The sequence below is a fragment of the Pholcus phalangioides genome, unplaced genomic scaffold, assembly GCF_987345545.1.
Source record: "Pholcus phalangioides strain wild (caught in Gottingen) unplaced genomic scaffold, Ppha-v1.0 ptg000001l_1, whole genome shotgun sequence".
Taxonomy (NCBI): Eukaryota; Metazoa; Arthropoda; class Arachnida; order Araneae; family Pholcidae; genus Pholcus; species Pholcus phalangioides.
The window spans coordinates 2,395,041-2,419,881 of record NW_028301594.1 but is presented as its reverse complement, the minus strand read 5'-3'; the positions used below and the strand labels follow the sequence as shown (position 1 = coordinate 2,419,881).

Here is a 24,841-nt window from a genome sequence, read left to right as displayed (position 1 = left end):
CACCCAGAGGGTTTGGGCCATGGTCGAAGAGCGATGCGACGCACGGAGCACCAAGCACCGAAAGGAGGACCCGGGTTCGAAATCCACCATCGCCACACTGGTGGTCGGATAAAGTAAATTTTCTGTAGTTCCCAACTTCAAGGCGCAAATGGGACCTAATCTCCCCGTTGAAAAGTTTCGCTACAGAGAGTAACAGGCCTACAACTGTAAAATTAGTTAGTCATTCAATCATAGTTAGAAAACTTGATGGCAGATGGCAGCACTACACACATAACAAGCATTGCGTAGAAACAAACTTCACGTTAGGTTCACAACACATACACGCACATCCCGGCATGTACCAATTCGTTAGAAATTCCGTAGAGTAACGTGTATGAAGTGCATGTAAAGTAAAGTAGTAGTAGTAGTAGTAGCTCCCTCCTCTTCTGAACGATATTTTATTCTTCTGTCCCCTCCCCGTCTTATATAAGACCACCCACGCTCATGCAGGAGCAAGACACTTTCTACTTATTGAATTGAATTTTGTAAAAAATTAATTCCTCATAAACAAAACATTTATAGGCAAGGCTGATCTCTGGGCCCCAGGGACAGGCGCGGATCCAGATCTGTGGAGTGGAATGATTAATCCCTCCCAAAAGCCGAATTATTAGGGAAGAGATGGTTTGTTTCGTAGAGTACGAGACGATCCAACTAAAAAATTATGGGAGTAACGAGAGAAATAATTTGCTCACCGGCAAAAGATAAATAAAGAGGAGCAATAATTTGAGGATTAGCGAAAAATTAAATGAATAGATGAAATAATTTGAGGATCTAATGAATAAATAGGAGAAATGATTTGTGGTCTGGCAAAAAATTTTAAAAAAGTGTGAAATAATTTGAGGACTGGCCAAGAATTAGATAAATAGAAGAAATTATTTTCGGACCGACAGGAAACGAATATGGAGAAGAAATCAGCCCCTTAACAATGAGCAACGAGATAACTCGTCCTAACGCAAATGGTAAAAATTCATTCCGGCTCTCCCTGTTTTCTTTACCTCTTATCTCATCATCGCGAATCTTCATTGTAACCCTCTCAACAGAAATTGTTTTCCCACCCCTCCCCCCCTTCTTTCTATACTTCTGTCTAGTGATTCCTCCCCCCCCTCCCATCATGCATCTTTCTATTAAGACACATGGGTGAGAAAGAAGGAAGGTGAGGGTGAAAGTGAAATCTCCTGCACTCCTTGTTGTTGTTAAAAGCTTGTACGTTAAGCGGCTAAACTCGTTACAGGAAATCTGGGGAATTGATCTTCACAATGGCACTGATGCTGTAACAGACGTGCGAGGTCGATACGCCACTGACCTATTCACGGACAAAGCCGAAGAGATAATAGAGAAACACAACGATACTAAGGTAAGTACGAACATTTTTTATTATATATATATATATATATATATATATCATATATATACGCACATTGTTTTTTTCCCCGTCTAAATATTTTATTGTTATTTTGTATTCAGCCTCTTTTCCTCTATGTGTCGCACTTGGCGTGCCACACTGGTAACGACTACATGCGTATGCAGGCGCCACCCGAAGCTGTTTCGAATTTCAGCTACGTCCGTGACGTCGTCGGCCGGAGGACTTACGCTGGTGGGTATTCATTTTACCATATCATGTCTTATTATTATTATTTCGGCATTGACGTACTTTGGCGTTTTATTGCAATTTTTTTATTGCCTCAATGAAATAAAATGTGGAATCTACGAGGTGGTGGAATATTCTTCGAATTCCCTGCACTAAAAATTCTTGGCATCTTTCATTTTACTTCTCACGATGTCTGTTGCGGGTTAAATCGCACAGTAGAACACTATATCGTTAGCATATCGGACTGGTACCGGTACAAGTCCGATATGCTAACGATATAGTGTGCTAATGGGCAGGGCCGCCACTAGGGGGGGGGGGAGCAGGCTGGTCTCGTGCCTAGGGCGCTAGACCCGAGTGTACGCAAATTTCATTCTGAAACCTCTCCTTCAACATTACAAGGGGGCGTCAAAATGCGCCCTTGCCCCGGGTGACCAAGCATCTAGTTGTGGCCCTGCTAATGGGGAGGTTTGGTTGTTAGATCTTCGGTTTCGTACCTCTTAAGTGTCGCTCATCGGAGAGCCATAATGGTCGTAGAATGAATTTATTTACGACCGAGCACACTGGTCTATCCTCCATAAGCCCCGTTTACATGGGAAATAAAATATTCCAGGGTGTTAACGGTATCAGGGATTTTCGCTACAACCCGTTTGGTTATAAACCCACCACTGTTTCCGGAAGTCGTCACTACTTCACCAACTCTGGCCATATTGCTATTTACTGACATTAATGAGATGGGTTGGAAATGAGGGTGCTGCCTGCTGGTGATCGCCTCAAGTTCGTTAGGGAAAAACTTATCTATATCCTTCTACGGGATCGAACCCAGGTCCGTGACAACAACCTTCACGGTGGTAGACGAGCATCTTATCACCACGCCACTCGGGAATGGAAGTCGCCACTGGTCACGTGGGTAGAATGGAAATGGTTGATTCAAGATGGCCGACGAAAGAGCTAACAGCAGTTTTCGCGGCGCAAAGGATTACGCCATTACGGGAAAGGATGACGGGAAGTCATACCCACCATTATTCCGTAACAAAGATGGGACTCTTTTGACGGATCTCAGTCCTTCGGGGGAAAAAAAAGTTGCATGCAGGTAATAATCGCCAAAGCTACCCCCAATCTTACACATGCAAACGGGGCTGTTGTGAAATTTACGAGTCATTTCAAAAATTAATCGCTAGATGGCACAACTGTAGAATGTACGAATCAACCTTATTGAAAATGGTGTGAATTGCCGAAGACACTCATTATTTCATCTACTGCCGCTGTGGTGGTCAAGAACCAGGGTTCGACCTCCCACTCTCACTACAGTAGGGACAAGCTGAAGTTTGTTTTCTGTGGTTCCCAACTTCGGGGCGTGAATGCGAGTCGATCTCCCAGGTAAAAAAAAAAGTCTCGCCACAGAGAGCAATTATTGTATTGCGTCTGATAATAGCGTTTGCATCTTTCTTCCTTCTCCAATAGGAGTCGTGAAAAAGCTGGATGAATCGGTGGGTAGGATATTATCCAGTTTGGAAAAGAGAGGGCTTCTCTCGAACTCGATCGTGGTCTTCTCTTCGGACAACGGGGGCGAGCCGGAGGGCATACGAGGTGGACACGCTTCCAACTGGCCGCTCAGGTCCATGAAATTCCATCTGTGGGAAGGAGGCGTCAGGGTGCCCGCAGTCGTATGGAGCCCGCTGTTCGGACTCAAGGCACCAAAAGTCGTGACGCAGTTGATGCACATCACGGATTGGCTGCCAACTCTGTACAGAGCCGCTGGTACGTAGAAAACAAGAATATATTCTATTGAATTAGTTAATTTTTGCCTCTCGATTGTGACCACATGAATACCTCTAAACAAGAGGTGCACAGCATTTTCAGTCCGCGGTATTTCTGCCGCTCCCGGGTCAGAAACTTATATGTATAGAGTGACTATATAACCCGTATTTTACGGGACATTCCCGTAATTTTGGCCGTCCAAATTTTTTTATAAAATGTCCCGTTTTTTGCCCCTTATTATCAAGGAAGCTTTTGTTAAATTTTTGAAATGAGGAATTAAGATTATTTTCATGACATAATTATATTATGATGATTATGACTCAAAAAAATTATCATAATTAATATAGTCATATATGATATCTCATGTGGCATACACACATTTGTCAAACATATGGTTTTTTTTGTGAATTGCATTTTGTGACTTGTAGTATCCATTATTTTCCATGATTGGCGATTTCGCAGCAATTTCAATGATAATTGGCTACTTTACTTGCCTTTAACAATTTTTGTGTGCTGAGATTTGCAATTTAACTTGAATTCAACAATTTTTCGGCTGTTATTGGCAACTTTACTTGTTTTGATAACTTTCTTTGGCGATGTCCCACATTTTTATGAAAGAAATACGGTCAGCCCAGGTATTCATCGTGTTGTGTGTGTGTGTGTGTTTTGATACTTTCTACCAGAAATCTTTCTCTGGTCGGATTGAATAACTTGGCAATATTTGGCTAGTTGTCCGAGGTTCAATACCCCTACCTTAAACTACAGTAGCTACCGCTTATGAGAATCACTGGTTATAAGAATGGACTGGTTATAAGAATGAAACGCTTATAAGAACCAAATCGGCAAAACAAAACACTGTTTTAACACATCATCGGTTATAAGAATCAATCGCTTATAAGAATCGAAATAGGGGGATTCCAGTCCACCTATTATGGTGGACTGGACCACTTACATAAGTGGTGGCTCTACTGTACCTCTATTTTTTTCCTTATGGTTGCAGCTGAACGTTCACCACGTAACCATTCATAATTTGTGATTTTGAATTTGTTCACTTCTTATTCATAGGTGGCACAGCATCCAACCTAGATGGAGACATCGACGGTATGGACATGTGGAAATATCTTCTAACAGACGAACCTTTACCGAGAAGAGAATTATTATTGAATATAGATCCCATGGACAAAACTGCAGCCATAATCAAGGATGATTTCAAACTGATCACGGGGGTTTATAAGGACGGCAACGACCATTGGTACGGACCGTCAGGAAAAGAGGAGATAAATCCCAGTTCAATGGACGATTGGGTCTGGAAGGAAGACTCTGATGTCAAGAAAATACTGGAGAGGAATGGAATGTGGCTCATATCAGAACCCGACACTTGGCGCTCGAAACTCTCGGTCGACTGCGGGAAATGTCACGATTACGCCAAGAAGATATGTCGGCCGAATGTCGAGCCGTGCCTCTTCAACTTGAACGACGACCCTTGTGAACTTGAGAACATCGCTCAGGATAATCCCATGGTATGTGGTACTCATATATAGCAGGGGTTTTCAATATATGGATGGCAACCCGAACTTTGTCCGCAAGGGCTTCCGAAATGAGTGGTGCAAATCCTCTAACAGCCAGGGGCTCTTGAGTTCGCTCGTGGTCACGACTATATTTCTACTCACGACTAACTTGATTCGTAGGGAGTTTTCCGAGAAGGGTCGTATGAATCCACTTAGCCAGGGGTTCCTGAGCTATGGGTCACGACCAAACTTTATTTATAGGGGCTTCCGAGAAGGGTTGTACGAATCCACTTACAGCCAAGGGTTTTGAAGCTATAGATCCCGACCAAAACCCAATTCACGAAGGCTTCTGAGAAGGGTCGTACAAATCCACTTGCAGTCCTGTTATAAATTCACTTATTGCGTCACTGGTTTCACTAATTTCTAAAAACAAACAGCCCCATAGGTCACGAAGCTGATCTTGTTGTTGCTTTTGGGTCACGGCTGAAAAAGGTAAAGAACCCTGGAATAACGAGCGATAATATTGGGGGAAAAAAACTCAATACTACTGTATTTGGAAATTATCCTGTCCCATGAAATACTGAACATCATCAGTGCCGCAACTGAGAAGATTACGAGACTGGGCCATATTTAGGTTGTTGGATTTACTTTTTTTCCGTTAAAAATTACGGGGTGAGGCGCGCCAAAATTCATACTTAGCCCAGGCGACAAAAAAAATGCTCATTTCTAGTTATGACCCTGGGCATATTCCTTAATTCGCGATAAGTCGCCTCTTTCTACACGACTAGACCTTAAGGAGGAAAAAAAGAATCTTTGTAAGCTACTTTAGCATGATCGTTGATTGATACGGTTGGAGTGCGCGGTTATAGCCTAAAATATAAGTTACAATAAAAATAAATATTTCATAACAACCATAACATTCAGGAAAAGGGACTCCACCGATTGGTCGAGTGCAAATACTTTTTTTTTTCTCGTTATGGTCTAGTTTTGACCACATCACCCCCAGTTCCGAGCCTGCACATGCATAATACTTATTGGAGGCAGTATTGATTTTTTTGTTTTTTTTTTGTTTCAGATGGTTAAGATGCTGATGAAGCGACTGGAGAAGTATGAACGAGTGTCCGTCGCACCTCAGTTCGCACCAGTCGATCCGAAATCCGATCCTCGATGTCACGGGTTCAAGTATGTGCCATGGTTGGACGGAGAACATTCATCGAAATGCCCTTGAGGAAATATAAAAATCATGAAGAGAGAATATTATTCAGAGTAGGGACTCTTGAAAACCCGGGCTGACTCATCCTCCATCTTTGAGTGAAATGTGACGTTAGTATTATCGCGATAGCCTTTGTTTCTAACTGAGCCGATCTATCGCCATGGACAATTTATCACCGAATGAGCTGTGCCGGAAGTGTTCACGTGTAACCAACAACCTAAGCGCGTATTTAGTGTTTTGCGTGAATTCTAGAGCTGCCATCTATTTTTAAAGCTATGAATGAGAAGAGTGATGATTGAATATCTGTATCGTTGTAGGTCTATTGCGAGACTTTTCAACTGGAAGATCGGCTCGCATTCACGCCTCGAAGTTAGGAATCACAGAAAAAAACCATCTTCCGCCGACTACCACTGTTTCTCCGATGGGGTTCGAATCTGGATCCTGGCGATTCGAGTCCGACATTATGACCACACAATGGCAATAGCTATAGCCAATCGCTGTTATATCATGCTTTTTCTTTTCAACGATTAGAGCGTCACTTGGAGCTTTCAACGTCACTTAAAGCGACAAACTAGTTCTTTGGCCTAAGATAGAAAGAAAATGGTGAGTCCTACCTCCTTTCTAGGCTCTCAAACTCCGAGTAGCCCGATAACAGTTAGGACGCATGAGGCAAAGATACAACAACGACCGGTGTCATGGACGAGAGCCACAAAGCCACGTAAAGCCATAGAATAGCCGCAATTAACTCTCGAATCTGTTTGGTCACTCTAAAGTCTACCCATGTGTATTTGTTTTAATACACACGATTGTTTTATACACACGATATGTTGAATGATATTTCACACAAAAACAATCACACGTACATCAAACAGATTTGGTGTGACTTATGAGTACCATACAATCCTTTAAATTTTGGATCATAACCTGCATCATCACTAGTTGAATGCACTGTGGAAAAATATATATACACAGTCAAATCCCGTTTTAATGAATACCGTTATAGCGAAAAAAAATCTCATTTTAACGAACACTTTTCTAATCCCCCATATAAGTTTACATAGGAATAATGAATTCCTTTATAACGAAATTTCGTTACGACGAAGTGATTTCTTCGGTCTGTTAGAATTCGTTATAACGGGATTCGACTGTATTTCATTCCCAGAATTTTTCCCACACGCAATCGTGTTTCCAAATATTACATGAATTTTTCTTGAAATTAGACACAAAAAAATGACATTAGGTAGTCCAATTATTATTTTCGCCATTTTGAAACGCTTTCTATTAAAAAAAAAATTTTATTAAAGGTTCATTTTATCGAAAGGTAACAAGGGAATGTCAGTCGGATAACTTAACCCTTTCAGACCGTGGTGCCACAAATGTATGGGTTGCTTTTTCTCAGTCTTCAAATCTTCAGGAAATTGAACCCTGACTTAAAGGATTGTGTAAGTTTTGAGTTAGAAATATGGTGAATAGGAACTTTTGGGGCTTTCACCAGAAGGCAGCACTTAAATTAAAGTTGAACTACAGTATATTAGTGGGTTTTTAAGACGGCTTGTGCCGGAGAAAGTGCCTCCTGGAAAAGTGTGATTTAATACATAAAGTTTAGCACTAAAATTCTGTAAAAAAATGTTGTATGTGAAGGTGAATATGCCCTGCATAATCTAGGCTTAAAAATTTGAGCGAAGTGAATTCTTCACAAAAAAAAAATTGAAAATTTGAAAAAAAGAATTGAAAAAATAAAGATTTGTTGAGACATTTATGTTTTTAATGCATTTTTAGAGTAATATTAAAAAATTTTGAATATTCCAAAAAATGAATGCACGGGTCTCAAAGGGTTAAGACGGCCCTGTGAGCATGCATGTAGTGTTTTTGCACGTTTATCTAGTTTTCCAAAATGAACTGAAAACACGCCATTCAGTAATTTGTAACTATTATTTATTTTTACAATATAATACATGACAGTATAGTGTATTTATACCGAGGGAGATTGTACAACTCAGGGTGTTTCAATATGACAATTTAAAGAAATGTGTACGAGTTGTTGTTGATTTGAAAACAGTCAGATTTTAGTTAGTGAAATGCTTTCACCACACGCGCAGCCTCTCTCTCTCTCTCTCTCTCTCTGGATGCCATTCATATCCATGGACAGTCGGAAACTTCTGTTTCGAGTTTGAGCCAGGGCTCGTAAGAGAAAGCCAGACATCTTGGATCACCTCGCAAGTCCACTTCTGCATTCGCCGGTGGCAACGAGCTGCTGTTCAGTTTCGATATGCGATCCAGCATCGATTCTACCAACTTCAGACAAAAAGAAAAAAAAAAAAATTAATAATAACTACAGTGCGCCACAAAAGTTTTGGCACACAGTATGTTCTTTAATAAAATTAAAAACAACCGATAGATTTATTTAATAATTTTATCGACGATCAGAAATCATGTATGTTCTAGATTCTAGAATATACATGAATTTACGTATTTACATGGATATACATGAATTTACGTATTTACATGGATATACATGAATTTACGTATTTACATGGATATACATGAATTTACGTATTTACATGGATATACATGAATTTACGTATTTACATGGATATACATGAATTTACGTATTTACATGGATATACATGAATTTACGTATTTACATGGATATACATGAATTTACGTATTTACATGGATATACATGAATTTACGTATTTACATGGATATACATGAATTTACGTATTTACATGGATATACATGAATTTACGTATTTACATGGATATACATGAATTTACGTATTTACATGGATATACATGAATTTACGTATTTACATGGATATACATGAATTTACGTATTTACATGGATATACATGAATTTACGTATTTACATGGATATACATGAATTTACGTATTTACATGGATATACATGAATTTACGTATTTACATGGATATACATGAATTTACGTATTTACATGAATATGCATGAATTACATACTAGAATATACATGAATTACATACTAGAATATACATGAATTACATACTAGAATATACATGAATTACATACTAGAATATACATGAATTACATACTAGAATATACATGAATTACATACTAGAATATACATGAATTACATACTAGAATATACATGAATTACATACTAGAATATACATGAATTACATACTAGAATATACATGAATTACATACTAGAATACACATGAATTACATACTAGAATATACATGAATTACATACTAGAATACACATGAATTACATACTAGAATATACATGATTCTAGAATATACATTGACTACCTTCATCTCTTATATTCTAGGATCTAGATTCTAGATTATATAAGATGAAGGTTTCATAAAAAGTAAAACTTCAAAGAAAAAAATTTAATTTCACGTGCCTCAAAAGCATAGGCACAGAGTAAAACTTATGCAAATTTCAATATGCCACGTAGGTTTAAATCACAAAGGGGCGTTTCTCATTCTTGCTACATGACCCATGAATGTTTTCATGAGTCTCATGCACCATGGTAAAATCCTCTCGGTCCTCGAACAAGGAAGTATTGTGGATATGGGTACTGAGGTCACATCAAATGACACCGAAGGCCACATTTGGCCCGCGGGTCATGGGTTAAGCATACATGCTATAGTCGAATCCCCCCAGCACAACTTTGGATGCCTTGTTCATCTCCCGACAAATGCCTCTTTCAGCCAACACCATACTGTCTAGTAAGACTGGGAATTGATTAAAAATTTTAACTGGTTAATCAAAGAATTTTTTTTTGTGACCACATAATATTAATAGATGCTATAAAAATATATTTTATTCATTTCACTCACGTATTCGGTAGATGTAAATAAATATAGGAATAGAGAGAGAGGTTAAGACAACGGTTCTCAACCTGTGCTCCGCGAAGCCCTTGGGAACTCCCCGGGTGCTACTCGAAAACATATAAAAAAAACAGTAAATATGAAAAAAGAAAACTATAAATATTTTTCAATGTTAAAAGTAAATCTGTAACTTTGATGAATAAATAAAAAAATAGGCCTCTCTCTGCGGGGCTAGCCATAGAAATTATACACCAGAAAGGGCTTCGCGAGTAAAAAAAGGGTGAGAACCGCTGGGTTAAGATATTAAGGCTGTCCGCTTGTTTGTGTGTGTGTTGGCGAACGTAATATCGACCATTAGAGGGGGGGGGGGGCACAAGAAATCTCTTCCAGAGAAATTTTGAAAACTACTAACCTTCAAAAAAAAAAATTTCAAATTAACAGAAATGGATAAAACTCACATACAGTATAAAAGCATTTTCTTCCGATATTTTAATTTTTTACTAAAATATTTGAAAATAATTTTGATTTTTGATCGTCTTGAGGAGGCCGCCCCCCCCCCATGTTTTCTCTCTTGCGTACGCCTCCGGTCACAAACATATGAACTCAGTGCTGTTACTTCGTTAGAAAACTTCGCAGCAAAATTTAAATAAAAAGGTAGGACAAACTTATCTTTATGCTACGCGTGTATAGGCAACATAACGCGGAGAATCACGGTTTCAAAAACTAGGAAATGAAGAGTGTATGTGATTCGTAGGTTTTCAATAAACAAATTTTGTCTTTGGGTTCAAAATAAATATAAATTTATTAATGTTTTCTCATAAAAATGCACAAACGCACACACTTTTGATACCTGATTGAATAGTCCATTTTTTCAAATTATTTTTAATAAATTTTGTATTTAATTTTAATGCGTATGATTATGATATACCGTATTTTTATGTGTAGAGCCTAAAAAATCAGGGGGTTCCATACACGATAAGGTTCCTTATACACGTTAAAATATAGGGTATATGTGCTAAATAGCTAAATTAACCATTTGAAGGGCAGAAATTTTTCCAAAACCCACAGGAAAAAATGTAAACGGGTGCACCCACCATGAAACCACCCTTCCCCTTCAAAGAAGAGTTATTATATTGATTTGATATTTTACTCTCATCAGGATGTTTTATACAAGGAAATTCTCTCGTTACATCTTAAATCGACAACGTTTGGGGGGGGGGGGTGGTCACGACCCACACTTTGGGAACTGGAGGTAAGAAAACTCTTTTCAGATAGTTGTATTTTAAGGGTGGTAAAATATTTTTCGCCGCAGGCGGTAGAATTTCTATTACCGACTCTTAGCCAAATGTGGGACCGAGACTCCCCACATTTAGCTCACAGGCCATGGGTTGAGCATGTGTGCTATGCATGGCTCCACACAAGGGGTGGGCTGGCAAGGTTCCAGCCCTGGGGCCCGGGACGATTTTCATTATTTTTTTTGTTCTTTTACGCTATAAATTCATCATAAAGGGGTCCGTGAAAGTGTGGTCGGGGGGGCCCGCAAAATATTCCAGCCTAGGGGCCCTACTATAGGATGTGCGGCCATGGTGCCCCAGTATCAGTCATATAGACTTCATTCCTACCTCGGGAAAAAGATGAGCCACGTTGCGAAACTCGCAGGGGTCGTCAGTCACGTTGTAGAGACAAGGGCCGCTGTCGAGATCGCATTTTCCGGACTCTGGTAAGAAGTTGATCCCACACACGATGGTGGCGTTCTGTCTCCAGGTACTGTTTTCTTTTAGTATCCAATGTCCAGACGAGTCCAAGATGTCTTTGACGGAGCTCGAATCGTTCCAGACCCAGGAGTCCACGGAATCGGTGAGGTTGCCGTCCTCGTCACCGACTGGTCCGTACCAGCTGTTTTCCGAATCTGGATTCAATCCGACCACAAGTTTCATGTGGCCTTGTCTGAGAGCGCTGATGTTCCTGATTGGATCGATGTGCAGGAGGATTTCGGAACGAGGAGATCCGACCCTTTCGTTGAAGATCGACGGCCACATGTTCAATCCGTCGACGTCATCCAAATCTTTGAGGTCCCCTCCTGCAACCGAAAGGTTTAAAAGCATTACAACAACGTAGGGCGGAGGCGTATTTACAAGGGATGGCTTAGCGGGCTATAGCCCAGGGTAGTATGTTCGGAAAGGTCGAAAATTTCGGGAATGAGTGGTCAAGAAAATTAGTGGAATGGAAGGAGGATAGCGAAATTTGTAAAGTCCACAGAGGGTGAAACCATAAATCCACCTTTGCCTGGAGAGCAAGGAATAGGTCAGTGAGCTTATCACTTTTTCCATGTCAGGGAGCCATAAGTGGATGTAGGCTCTTCGAAACGGAGGATGGGGTGACGGGATGGATCACCGAGGGTGTGTATTGTGTACGGGTCCAATTATACAAGTTTTCACTGATTTGGGGGGGGCCGTGACTGCCCCTATCGCCCTCTCCTGTATCCTTCTATGTAATGAGTGGGCCAAAAAAGTGGCCTGGCATGTAAATGACAAAAAGAGTGACTCAAACAGTGCGACTTAAACAAAAAGAGTGACTTACACAGTGTGCATGTGAATGACAAAAAAAGTGACATAGAGAGGACGAAACCGGGTCAGTGAACTACCAAACAAGTGACGAAAGAGTTTGCAATCACGTGAGAAAATATAAGAGTGACCCAGAGAGCGAGGAACCAGGTTAGTAAGCAACCAAAAGAGATTTAGAGAGCAAAGAATCGGGTCAGTGAGGGACCAAAAGAGTGACCTATAGAGCGTGTAAGCACGTGAATGACCTAGAGAGTGTGCAAGCGTGTGAATGATCAAAAGAGTAACAGAGAGTGTACAAGCGTTTAAATAACCAAAAAGTGATCAGGAGAGGAAGAAACCGGTCAAGGAGCGACCACTAAGAACTGGCCAGAGAGTTTGTAAGTACGTGAGTAGCTAGAATCCAAAGATCAAGAGACCAGACCGGTGAGCAACTAAAAAAAAGACCTAGAGAGCGAAGGACCAGGTCAGTCGGGTGCACAAGAGTTACCTAGAGAGCGTGCAAGTATATGAATGATCAAAAGAGTGATATAAACAATGAGGGACCAGGTGAGTGGGTGACCAAATGAGTGATCTAAACAATGAGGGACCAGGTAAGTGGGCGACCAAAAGAGTGACCTAGAAAGCGAAGGACCAGGTTGTGTGTGTGTGTGTGTGTGTGTGTGTGTGTGTGTGTGTGTGTGTGTGTGTGTGTGTGTGTGTGTGTGTGTGAAGGGTGAGGGAGAGAGAGAATAGGAGTTATCAAAAAAACGACCTAAAGATTGTGCAAGCATGTGAATGATGACCAAAAGAGTGACCTAAACAGTAAGGGACCAGGTAAGCGGGTGACCAAAAGAATGAGAAAGTGAAACAAAGTTAGCAAAGACAAAAGTGACCAAAAGAGTGGCGAGGGCGAATAAAGTGAGCGAGGATGTGAGTCACCAAAAAAGAGTGACTTACAGACTAGGTCGCATTCGCAGAGGTTTAGCGGGCTATAGCACAAGGTGACCAATTTGGAGAAATGTATGGTCAAGAAAATTAGACTGGAATGATAGAAGGGCGGCAAAACCATAAATCCTGTCTGTGTAGATGTTGAGTAAGTTCGGTCAAGAGTTGAGTCATTTTTTTTTTTTTACCTGCTGCGAAGTAGAAAGTCGGCAGCCAATCCGTGATGTGCATCAGCTGCATTGACGTCCTCGGATCCTGCAGCTGAAGCAGGGGGCTCCAGACCAAAGCTGTAGAGCGGACACCCCCTTCCCACACGAAATACTTCATTCCTCTCAAAGGCCAGTTCGACGAAATTCCGTCCGAGCGAGCGTTCGTCAATCCACCATTCGCTGAAGATATTACTATAAGGGACTTCCTGAGCATCCTGTTTGTGTTCAAGGCACCCACGACTCGTCCCACGAGATCGTCCACAGCAGAAACCATCCCTGCAAGAGAAATATAATTCCACGAATTTCATGAGAGAAGATCTAGTTTAATAGAGCAAGGGTTCTTAACCTATGGTCGCGACACAAACTTGGGTAGCGGAGTCTTCTGATATGGGGTCGTTCAGATCCACTTACAGCCAGGGACTCTTGGGATAGGTCCAGTGGCAAAGTGCTGGCGTTCATTCATTCAGCCAGGGACTCTTGTGGTAAGAGTCACAACCCAAACCCCCAGGAGCTTCTGAGATGGATAGGACGAATACACTTACATCCAGGGATTCCTGAGCTATGGGTCACGACCCAAACTTGATTCCTAGGGACTTTTTAGATGTGTTCAAATCCACTTACAGCTAGGGGTTCTTGAACAATAGGTCACAATCCAAACTCGATTCTCAGGAACTTCATAGATGGGTGTATAAATCCACTTATCGTGTCATTGGATTCACTAATTTTGAAAAACAAACAGTCCCGTGGGTCGCGAAGTTGATGTTGTTGGGGATTTTGGGTTGCGGCCGCACAAAAGGTTAAGAACCTCCTGTTCTAGAGTCAGTGGGAATTTTTCGACAGGAGAATGGCTACATACCAGCGTACTGTCTCCGATTGATGTCGCTTATGTGCATGCTCTTATTCACTTGATACGGCGGCGCTTGGACAGGCATGTACTCGTTTCCGACATGGCAGGCGGTGAGAGACACCAGCAGGAACGTGGGCTGCGTTAAAGGAAAGACTACGTTTTGGCACGAAAAACCCTCGACTTGTCACAGAAATTTCACTGTAATGCAAATCATTGTGACAGATTTTGGCACTTACCTCCTTAGTTTTGTGTTCCATGATCAGATCGGCTGCTTTCTCCGCGTACAGTTCTGTCACGTACTTGCCACGCTTGTTCGCTATCAGATGCTCGTTTTCCCACAAATCTACCCCGAAAGTCGGAGGAACCTATGACAGACGTGAAATAAGTCATTGTCTAGATAATATAAACGTCTAAAAAAGTTTTCGTAGCTGAGCATAGCTGAATGCGATCCAACCTCCGCGTAAAGTCTAGTCATAGAGAGCAACAGACAAATATTCAATCATTACGCTTCACTCACAGTTTGAAAAATAGATGGCAGTGCTAACAATTCGCGCACAATTTCGCACTCACATGGGAAAGATCCGAAGGTGTCATCCTCAAAAAGTTTCGAAAAAATTACCACCTATTCTACTCGTTAAAGTATGCACAAAAATATTTTAAAAAAATCCGGCGGAATTATTATGGGTCACTCAAAAAATTTTAAATATTAATATTTTGATCGCCAATAGACGCCAAAAAGGAATTTAATACTCTAGAGTTGCTCTTTTCTAATTCCTTTTTGGCGTCTATTGACGTCACTCTAGGGTTGCTCTTTTTTTGAGTGATCAAACAACACATAATCAAGTACAGCACAGACAAAGGAAGAGGGGAAAAAAGAAAGAGAAATAACTAGTTTCCAGAACGAGAAGCTGGAGGAAAGAAGGGAAAAAGAAAGTAAAAAACAGGGTTTTTTTTTAAAAAATAGATATCACCAAAAAGCGCTAGAGGTGATGAGTAGCCGACTGTTATCAATTTTTAATAATTTTTTGCGGTTTTAACAATTGCATTCTGTAGTTAATTTTTTTTTATGTGTTTCTTGGTGAGATGAGATACTAGGGTTTCCGAATTCAATTTGTGAGCCGTTACCTTCCGCAAAGTACAAGGCTCCATGATGTTGAGATTGTCCGACTCCGACTGGGGACCCTCCCCCCAACCCCCCAAATCCGGAGAATGACCTTTTTTTTTTTTTTTTGTTCACTATAAATTTACTCATGAAAATCAATTCAATAAGTGGAAAGGGTCTCACCCATGGATGACAATGGGAGAGGATGCTGTAAGTTAGGGTTTCTCAACCTGTGGTCTGCGACGATGTCATAGGTGGGTCCGCAGGCAGACTTGGTGATTCGATTCTAACTGGATGAAAAATTATTCAATTGTTGTAATTTATATACTAATGCCCATTATATAGGTTCAAATAAAAATTTCACCTTCATACTTAGGTTCAGCATACCTCATCAAGGAAAATACTGGAAATTGCGATCCTAAATATATTACATGATTGTAGCCAAAAGATGTAATTTATGGCAAATCTGCTAATTACTGCAAAAATAGATGAGGGGGGGGGGAAGTTAACGGTGGCTACAAATCGCAGAAAACAAAAATGTATTTGACGGGAAAAACATTCAAATGAATAAATGATCGTATTTCATTGAGAAGAAAAGTAGAATTGGGATCTTAAAAACTGTAAAACACGGACCTTCACGCCAATTGTCATCAAAACGTTGCCATACGTCAGCAAAATCTCTAATTCTAGACAAATTCGCTGAAAAATTCGGGAAAAATACGTTGAACCTGACAGATACGTAGGATGATACGTCACCTGCTTTAGGTGAAAGACATTGGGGCATAAGATGGAAATATGGTCCTTATGGGAGTGGAGACATGTCCTCATATGGCTCTTATGGGATATGGGCAAAAAAGATCAAGAAACACTGAAAACTAAACTAACCAAATGTAGTCTCTGGAAAAGATGTCGACCATTAGACATAATGTGCAAGTTAGGTTGAGTGGCGTCTCAATGGGTAGAGATGCACTAAGGCCGGGATTACAATATACAAGTCTGATAAAGGATCTTTTACAAAACTTGAAAATAAAAGCCAATACGCCTATTAGTTACATTCACTCGATGGTAACCGATGGACTTATTTTGGTCGCATTTTTCAAGTTTTATGAAAGTACTTTCATAAAACTTTTATAGTGTAATCCCGGCCTTAATCAAAAAGCGCCGCGAATCGAACTAAAACGGCTTATAGAGAACAAAAATGCGAAAAATCCTCTAATCACTAAAATGTCTTTCATCGCATTCAATACATTCGACAGCCCTTATCGCCTTCAATCAAATAACCAAACGTCCGGATAATCAAATTGACGTACCTCGCTGATATGATCTTTCTCGTTAGCCAATACCGTGTAATCATAATAGTCCATTTGTCCATTGAGATTGCCGAAGAAAGAATCGAATCCTCGTCTTGTCGGTAGATACTCATGGGTGTGGTAGCCTAGATGCCACTGACAAGAAAAAAGGAAAATTGTAACGTGTGATCAGGACAATCATAATTAGACAATAATCTTGAAAGAGAGATATCAAACACGGTAGGAGGAAATGTGAGGATGTTTTTGGTTACATAATTACCTTGCCCACGAGATGGGTGGAATAACCCAACTGTTTCAAGTACTGCGGGAGTGTCACGATGTCCAGAGGCATACCGTAAGGCTCCAGAGGATGAATGTCATCATGCTGCAGGCCTATGGTAAATAAAGTCGAAAAATACGGTATTATGCATACTTACCAATCGTCTTGGTAAGTTTGATAAATATATACTTTTACCGGTGAATATGCATAATACCCAAGCGTCGTTGATAAAATTTGATAAATGATGAAAACATTATCGCTTTTACTGTCGATTATTCATAACAGCCAAGTGTTGTTGGTAAATTTGATAAATACGTGAAATTTATCGCCTATATCTGTGATTATGTGTAATATCCTAGTATAATTGGTGAATTTGATAAATATGAAATAAATTCTAAATGAGTTTAGTATGTGTGATGAATATAGTCAGACGCCGATATAACGATACAATACATGTATGAATTATCATCTATAGTGTATAGTACGATTTATCATGTTTACCAACGACCCTTAGGCACTATGCATAATCGCCGGTAAAAGGGATAAATTTAGGGAAACTTATCAGACTTACCAAAATGTTTGGCAAGTATGCATAATAACCGTATTTAGCACATTCACCGTAACAGATATACATCTTAGATTCGTGTATGAATGTCAATGAAATAATTTCTAGATAAGAAAGAGAGAGAGAACTGACCAATCCTGTTAGCATATCTCCCCGATAGAAGAGCTCCTCTGGAAGGCGTGCATTGCGGATGAGTATAGTAGTTGTTGAGCACAACGCCACTGGCCGCCAAGGCGTCTATGTTTGGAGTACGTATCTGAGCAGATCCATGGAAGCTCACGTCATTCCATCCCTGGTGAAGAAGGAAATTTGACAACTTCTTGCGTACACCTACCGATCCTGTAGATTAGGGGGGGGGGAGTTGACGTTTAAAAATGCAATACTCACCAGATCGTCGACTAAGATGAATATGATGTGAGGCCGATCGGGCCTAGGTGGTTTCAAGTCCTTTGCGTAGAAGCCCACGAGGCCGAAAACTATAGCGACGACGACCAGAGCGGAGACCATGATGGCCAGGTTTTTAAAAGTTTCTCTGATTCGTGAAGGGCTCGGTGGAAGACCATTGTTTTCTTCTTCTTCTCCTCCCAATTTCAACATTAAAACTATAAGGGAGGGAGGAGAAAAGAGAGTCTTATGTATGGAATCTCCCTTTATATTCGAGAATAAATACGGAAAACAAAAGCAATTTCTTAAAGGCATTTTCTTTTATTTCTTGCATTCCATCAGCATATTTTATTATCATTATTCCGATCCGCGACATCTAGTCAAGTCTATACATTGTCTTTAAAAAGCCGAATACTTGAATCAAATTCACATATACATACAATGGTGACAGAATTTGGCGACCGTGAAAAATCGAAAACGAATCAGTGATACAGTCGACGCTCGTTATAACGACCATTCATTATAGCGACAGTTCCATTATAACGAATAGCCCAAATTTTTATCTATATTCATACCATGTTATTTTTAATCCATTATAGTGTCCTACAAAGATCATCCAATCCAATGCAACGTCCGATGGCAGCTCTGCTCAGAGAAAAATGAACAAAATTCTTGTTCCTTTTTTTTTTTTTTTTTTTTTGCACAAATTGCGTTTGACATTGACCTTTTATATCAGACGTTCTTGACCTATGAGCATGCCCCCCCCCCCACATTCTGAAGCAGGGCCCCTAGGATGGGATCTTTTACGGGTCCCTTTACGATGAATTTATAGCGTGAAAAAACAAAAAAAAATGAAAATCATCCCGGGCCCCAGGGCTGGAGCCTTGTCACCCCACCCTTTGTGGGGGCCATGCCTATGAGTCACGAACAAAAGCTTGGGTCGCAGCTGCTTCCAAGGGTCGTTCAAATCACTAATAGTCAGGGGGCTATTGAGCTATGGGTCTCAACCCAAACTTGATTCGCAGGGGATTCTGGGATGAATCGTACGAATTCATTTACAGCGTGTTATAAATGCTCTTATTGTGTCACTGGCTTCAGTAATTTTGAAAAGCAAACAGTTCCATGGGTCGCAAAGATGATCTTGTTGTTAATTTTGGGTCGCGGCTGGAAAAGGTTTTAAGAACCCTTTCTTTATGTTGTAGAATTCGGTTAGTAGGGGTTCTAGAGAGCATATAATTAATTCTTCCAATTTTATTATTATTTTATAATCGGACGCCTTTTTACTGCCACCACTTACATTACAACAAAATAAATATAATGTCATTTCTTTTTCTGCCCGAATATGAATTCTTTTAAGACGATTTATTTGAACGTTCGATATAACGACCTCTCGATATAATGTCCTTTTTCCGTGGAACGAGGAAGGTCGTTATAACGAACGTCGACTGTATGTTCATAAGCATTATGAAAGGAATTAATCAAAAGGCAGTGCAAATACTGATGCGGCAAATCAGTTTGCATACGATACAGTTCATCAGTTTGCATTTGTATACTATTTTAAGCGTGCATATTTTTTGCATTTTAAGATATTCATTCAATTTGTTAATTCGCGATTGTAGTGTGAAGTCACCTACCGGTTGAAATTGAATATTAATGCAGGATTAAAGACTTCACGCTATTCCACTCCTATGAGGGTATGCAAAATTTTTAATATGTTACTGCCAAATCCCGAAATTGACCAATTCGTGATAGGGCCGGCCACGTCGCGGTCAAATTTCGTTAAATATTGACTCGGTCAAAGTCCGAAATTCGGGCATTAATATTAGACACTGGCCGGCCAGTTCGCGAAGTGGCCGATGATTCCTGGCCTATCACTATCAAGTTAATGTATATTTTCATGATAATTATGTCTGCGTTAACTATGGAAATCACGATGGAATGGTCACGATGCGGTAATCATTTTTTTTTAATCCAAAATTTGGCAGAAAAAATTATTTGTATAATTAGTTTTATAATTTTTTCTCTCAAATTTCTTTTTTTTCTCTGGTTACATGGAGCAAATCCAATACAACTGCTATAGGCCAGCTATCACACGTTGGCGATTTTAAAAAATGGATTTGACTTCCCGGGCCGGCACATCGAGCTTTTGCCAGCGATCTCCGGCCACTTCACGAAATGGCCGACCAAAATCCGGATCATTTTTGCAATTCGGATTTTTACCGAAATTCTTGGCAAATTTGCGAAGTGGCCAGCCCAGTTGACCCGGCCAATGTGCGAAATTCGAGCTTTCGCCGGGATTTAGCCGGCCCCTATATATCGATCCCTATGATTCGGGGTCATCACCGACGTTGGTATATTTTTTTTGTGAAAATTATGGCCATTTATAACTAGCCATAGCTAATCACAGTTATTATGGTTAGCTATGGAAACCCTAACGATCAAAGGAATCTGAATATCGATATCTTAGTAATCCATATATAGGGATGTATACCTAACATGTGTCTAATGTCCGGACTTTCGCCCGTCCCTATGGACGGGTGAAAGTCCGGACATTAGACATTGGCTGGGTCAACTGGGCTGGCCACTTTGCGAAGTGGCCAGGCTTTTGCAGTAAAATATACACAAATATAAAATAGGGTCCAAAGTGTCCAAACAGGGTCCATTGTCAAAAAACGATTAAGGCAGGGGTTACTTAACCTATGGGTCACGATCCAGACTTGGGTCACACAGGCTTCCAAGATGGGTCGCTCAAACCCACTAACAGACAGAGGCTCTTGAGCTATGGTTCCCGACCCAAACCTGATTCACAGGGATTTCCGAGATGAGTAGAATCCACTGACAGCCAGGGACTCTTGAGCTATGTATAGATCACCGGCAGAAACTTGATTTGTAGTGGCTTCCCAAATGTGTCGTACAATCCATTTACGTACACGGATTCTCGAGCAATATGGGTCCTGACCCAAACCTGATTCACAGTGTCTTCCTAGAATGAGTTATACGAATCCATTTACAGTTATTTCTGTTATAAATGCACTTATTTCGTCCCTGGTTTCACAAATTTCGAAGAACAAATCATCTCATGGGTCGCGAAGCCGAGCTTGTTGATCTTGGGTCACGGCTGGAAAAGGTTAAGAACCTCTGGATTAAGGTATATTGTTCTACACAAGGCATCTTCAACCCGTTGCTCGCGAGCACCACGGTGCTCCCCTGAAGCACCCAGAGTGCTCGGTGCTCGTGCCTGATTTTGTCCTCGCGGGCAGTTGATCAACGTTCCAATTAAATATGTACCATGTGCACACAAATTGCGTTCTAGGATTGAAATCATCCTTAATTTCATGCATTCGTATGTCGAACTTGTCGAAGAGGGTGCTCTGCTTTTGAATATGGATACAGGCAGTGCTCCCTACTTGAAAAAGGTTGAAGACCTCTCTTCTACACCAATGGTTCCCAAATATTTTGACTGAACCCTTTTTTTTTAAACCAATTTCGATGGGTAAGACCCGCCCTTGATTTTTTGTTATTTATTCACTAAATTTACTGCTTCGTTTTACTTTCCTGGACTGGCCGCGGGGCCGCCCTTGGAAGTGCACATTGAGGACTGTGGTCGGCTAAAGTTGGTTTACTGGGGTTCCCAGCTTCGAAGCGCGAATGCAAGTCGATCTCCCCTTTAAAAAAGTCCCGCCAAGAGCAACAGGCCTACAAACGGTACAAATATTCAGTCATTACATTTCACTCACTTTTGAAATATAGATGGCAGCACTGAGAAATCAGACACAACATTAGATACTCACCCAGACTGTTAGGTAGACACACACTTACACTTCCGGCACAATTCAATAGGTAGTAAATTGCCCATGGCGATAGACCTAAGTTGTGCTCGGTTTGAAAGATAGAAAGAAAAAAAACATGGGGCCCTAAGAGCTCTGTGGGGCACAGATCGGGATCCACTGATATATGCTACGGACAAAGTCAGAAGCGCAACCAGTTCTCGAACTAAACGATAATTTTGGCCAAAATCCGATTTTAAGAAATGACCAGTGATATTTCGGACTTTGGCCGGCCAATTCCCAAAGTTGCTGGAGATCCCTGGCCAAAGTTCGATGTGTTGATGTAAGACGGTCTGGTATGTGCTAAATCCATTTTTTTCATCGCCAACGTGTGATACTTGGCTGTATATACACTGCTCAAAACAATTAGGGGAGCAAGCAAAAAAGTGAAGCAAACCGTGCGAGACAGCCACGTATTGGCATACAATGGATAGTACACGCGTATCAATGCGCAATACAGAAAAAAGACGTAAAAAAATTTGGAATTAAGCTTTAATTCTTTGAAAATATGGAAAAAACATGAAAAGATGATTTAGGGCAACAATTTGGTTACATGTAAACGATAAAAAAAAGTACTGTTTAGACATGATGCATGAGTTTTAATAGGGCGTGTGGTCTCCTCGAACAGCTAACACTGCTGCACACCTGTTTGCCATGGATGCGATGAGGTTATCGATCAGACTTTGGGGAATACTGTTCCACTCCTCAAGAAGTGCAATCTGCAAGTCTCGGACAGTAACAGGCGGCCTTGGTCGCGCAGCAGTGCGTCGTCCGATAACATGCTCGATTGGATTCAGGTCAGGAGAGCACGCTGGCCATTCCATACGCTGTATTGTTTCCGCTTCAAGCATGTTCTCCACCAGACGAGCTCTATGCGGTCGGACATTATCATCCTGGAAAACAAAGGAATCTCCAATGGCTCCAGCGTAAGGCATGACATGAGGTCGCAATATCTCGTCTGTATACCTTCGGGCCGTCAAAGTGCCATTCCGAATGATATGCAGGTCCGTACGTCCGCCTATGCTGATTCCACCCCATACCATCCAACCAGCTCGTCTGTATTGTGACCTTTCACGAACGAATGCGGGGTTATTTCGAGCGCCCCTGTCCCTCCATACCAGAACACATCGGGTGTCACACTTCAGACTGAATCGGGACTCGTCTGTAAACAGCACTTGGCTCCAATCATGTTGCTCCCAATCTCGATGTTCAGCAGTCCATCTTCTTCGGGCCGCACGGTGGCGTGGGGTCAACGGAATGCAGACCATTGGCCTACGTGCATAGAGCCCTCCCTCATGAAGCCTATTACGTACTGTTTGGCAAACACTCTTCGTCCTGCTGCCAAGAGCAACCGTCTTTGCAGCTGCGTAGCATTATTTGTTCTGTTTCGACGGGCTGTTAACCGTATATACCGGTCATCAGTTGCTGTAGTGGCGCGTGGCCGACCTTGCCCTGGTCGACGTCTAACATTTCCTGTTTCTTGGAATCGATTCCACAGCCTTGCAACAACACTTCTGGCGACTCCAACAGCGTTCGCGACACTACGTTGTGTTTGCCCGGATTCCAGTCTGCCCATAACACGCCATGCCATGGATTCCGGTAAATCACGTTGTTGAGACATCCTCAAGTCACCTTGTCTCAAAAAAAAATACTGCGCAATCGAATTTCACAGTTACGGCAGTAAAACAGACGTTTCTGCAACATCCCGATTTCTGCCCTTTTCTCCTTTTTGACGTCATGAACTTTGATTTGCATATGAAGTTTTCTTCTTCCGTTTCCTGCTAGGCTTTAAATTATGGATGATTCATTTTATGTTACTTATCGGTATACATCTTTGCGTAATTTTGTTAAAACCATGTGCTCCCCTAATTGTTTTGAGCAGTGTATATATAGTAGCTGTATTGCAATAGCTCCATGTGACGAGAAAGAAAAAAAAAGATAAATTTGAGAGAAAAACTATTTATATATATACAACAATGTATAGACATAGTTTTTCTCTCATAGTTTTTCTATGGTTGTCTATGGTCATCGTCTCATACGGTTGCCATAGCTAAAGTGGACATAATCATCACGAAAAAATACGCTAACTGGGCGATGAACCTGAATCGTGCCTTTTGTTTTTGGACTATGGCCAGTGCCGTCTTAACGCATGGGCCTACCCGGACACTGCCCGGGGACCTCAAGAGAAGAGGGGCCTCACAAAAATGAGAGATCCGGTTGAAATTTTCTAGGATTTGTCAGGTATGGCCTCCGAAAAACCACTTGGCCCGGTGGCCCATGATACTCTTAAGACGGCCCTGACTATGGCCAGCGAACTCCAGCCACTTCGCGAACTGGCTGCTACTATTGTGGGTCTGTATCGTATCGTGTTGTAGGTATGGCTGCTCTCTGCAGAAAGACTTTTTCAAATGGTAGACCAGGGCCAAAGCCAAAAATTCGAGCATTAGCCAATTTACAACGATATTGGCCAATTCGTGAACTGGCTGATTTCGAGCTTTGGCTTTAACATGTGCACTTGTTACGAAGGTAGGTCCGCTATTCTCTTTAATTGAAAACAAATTAAATAGCCATTATTTGTACCCACTCGAACGGAATAAAATGAGTTGAAGTAGCACAGTCTATTCCAGCAGAGAAAAGGCATTGCACGTAAGCTCATCCAGCTGTGCAAACATGGAAAATGTCGTTCAACAAATCAGAGATCTTTGACCTGACTACTCGCGACGCTATATCGGTAATAGGTACGATAACAAAAGCTTACTTGAACGGTCCACTTGTATAAATTGCTATACACCAATGTTTGTTGTTGTTGTAGACGAATTCCACTTCAGGCAGCAGCAGCTGTACAAATTCAGCATAACGCGGTTATTTCTCCGTGCCCCGAAACGAAGGAATATCCCGACATCCACGGTGTATGTGTGTGTCATAGTC

General features: G+C 41.1%; 2 protein-coding genes across 3 annotated transcripts in view; one reads left to right on the top strand and one right to left on the bottom strand.

Annotated features, from left to right (window-relative positions):
- LOC149089670 (arylsulfatase B-like) overlaps positions 1–8,059 on the top strand; it is a 14,059-nt gene extending 6,000 nt beyond the window's left edge. The window contains exons 5-9 of the mRNA XM_089235532.1: positions 1,271–1,393; positions 1,504–1,633; positions 3,089–3,385; positions 4,451–4,905; positions 5,969–8,059. Of these exons, the coding sequence (XP_089091658.1) occupies positions 1,271–1,393; positions 1,504–1,633; positions 3,089–3,385; positions 4,451–4,905; positions 5,969–6,121 (1,158 nt within the window). The 3' untranslated portion in view covers positions 6,122–8,059. The remainder of the gene's footprint in view (positions 1–1,270; positions 1,394–1,503; positions 1,634–3,088; positions 3,386–4,450; positions 4,906–5,968) is intronic.
- LOC149089669 (arylsulfatase I-like) lies at positions 8,025–24,841 on the bottom strand. Of its 2 annotated transcripts, XM_089235421.1 has the most exons (10): positions 24,672–24,841; positions 18,090–18,304; positions 17,835–17,994; positions 17,138–17,250; positions 16,879–17,013; positions 14,703–14,831; positions 14,476–14,602; positions 13,599–13,895; positions 11,545–12,002; positions 8,025–8,401 (listed from the first exon to the last, which is right to left on the bottom strand). In XM_089235421.1, exons 2-10 carry the CDS (start codon positions 18,297–18,299, stop codon positions 8,240–8,242), a joined length of 1,791 nt encoding a protein of 596 aa, XP_089091547.1. In that variant the 5' UTR covers positions 18,300–18,304; positions 24,672–24,841; the 3' UTR covers positions 8,025–8,239. The 2 variants fall into 2 exon arrangements, with proteins under 2 accessions (XP_089091547.1, XP_089091612.1); XM_089235486.1 differs by lacking the exon at positions 11,545–12,002.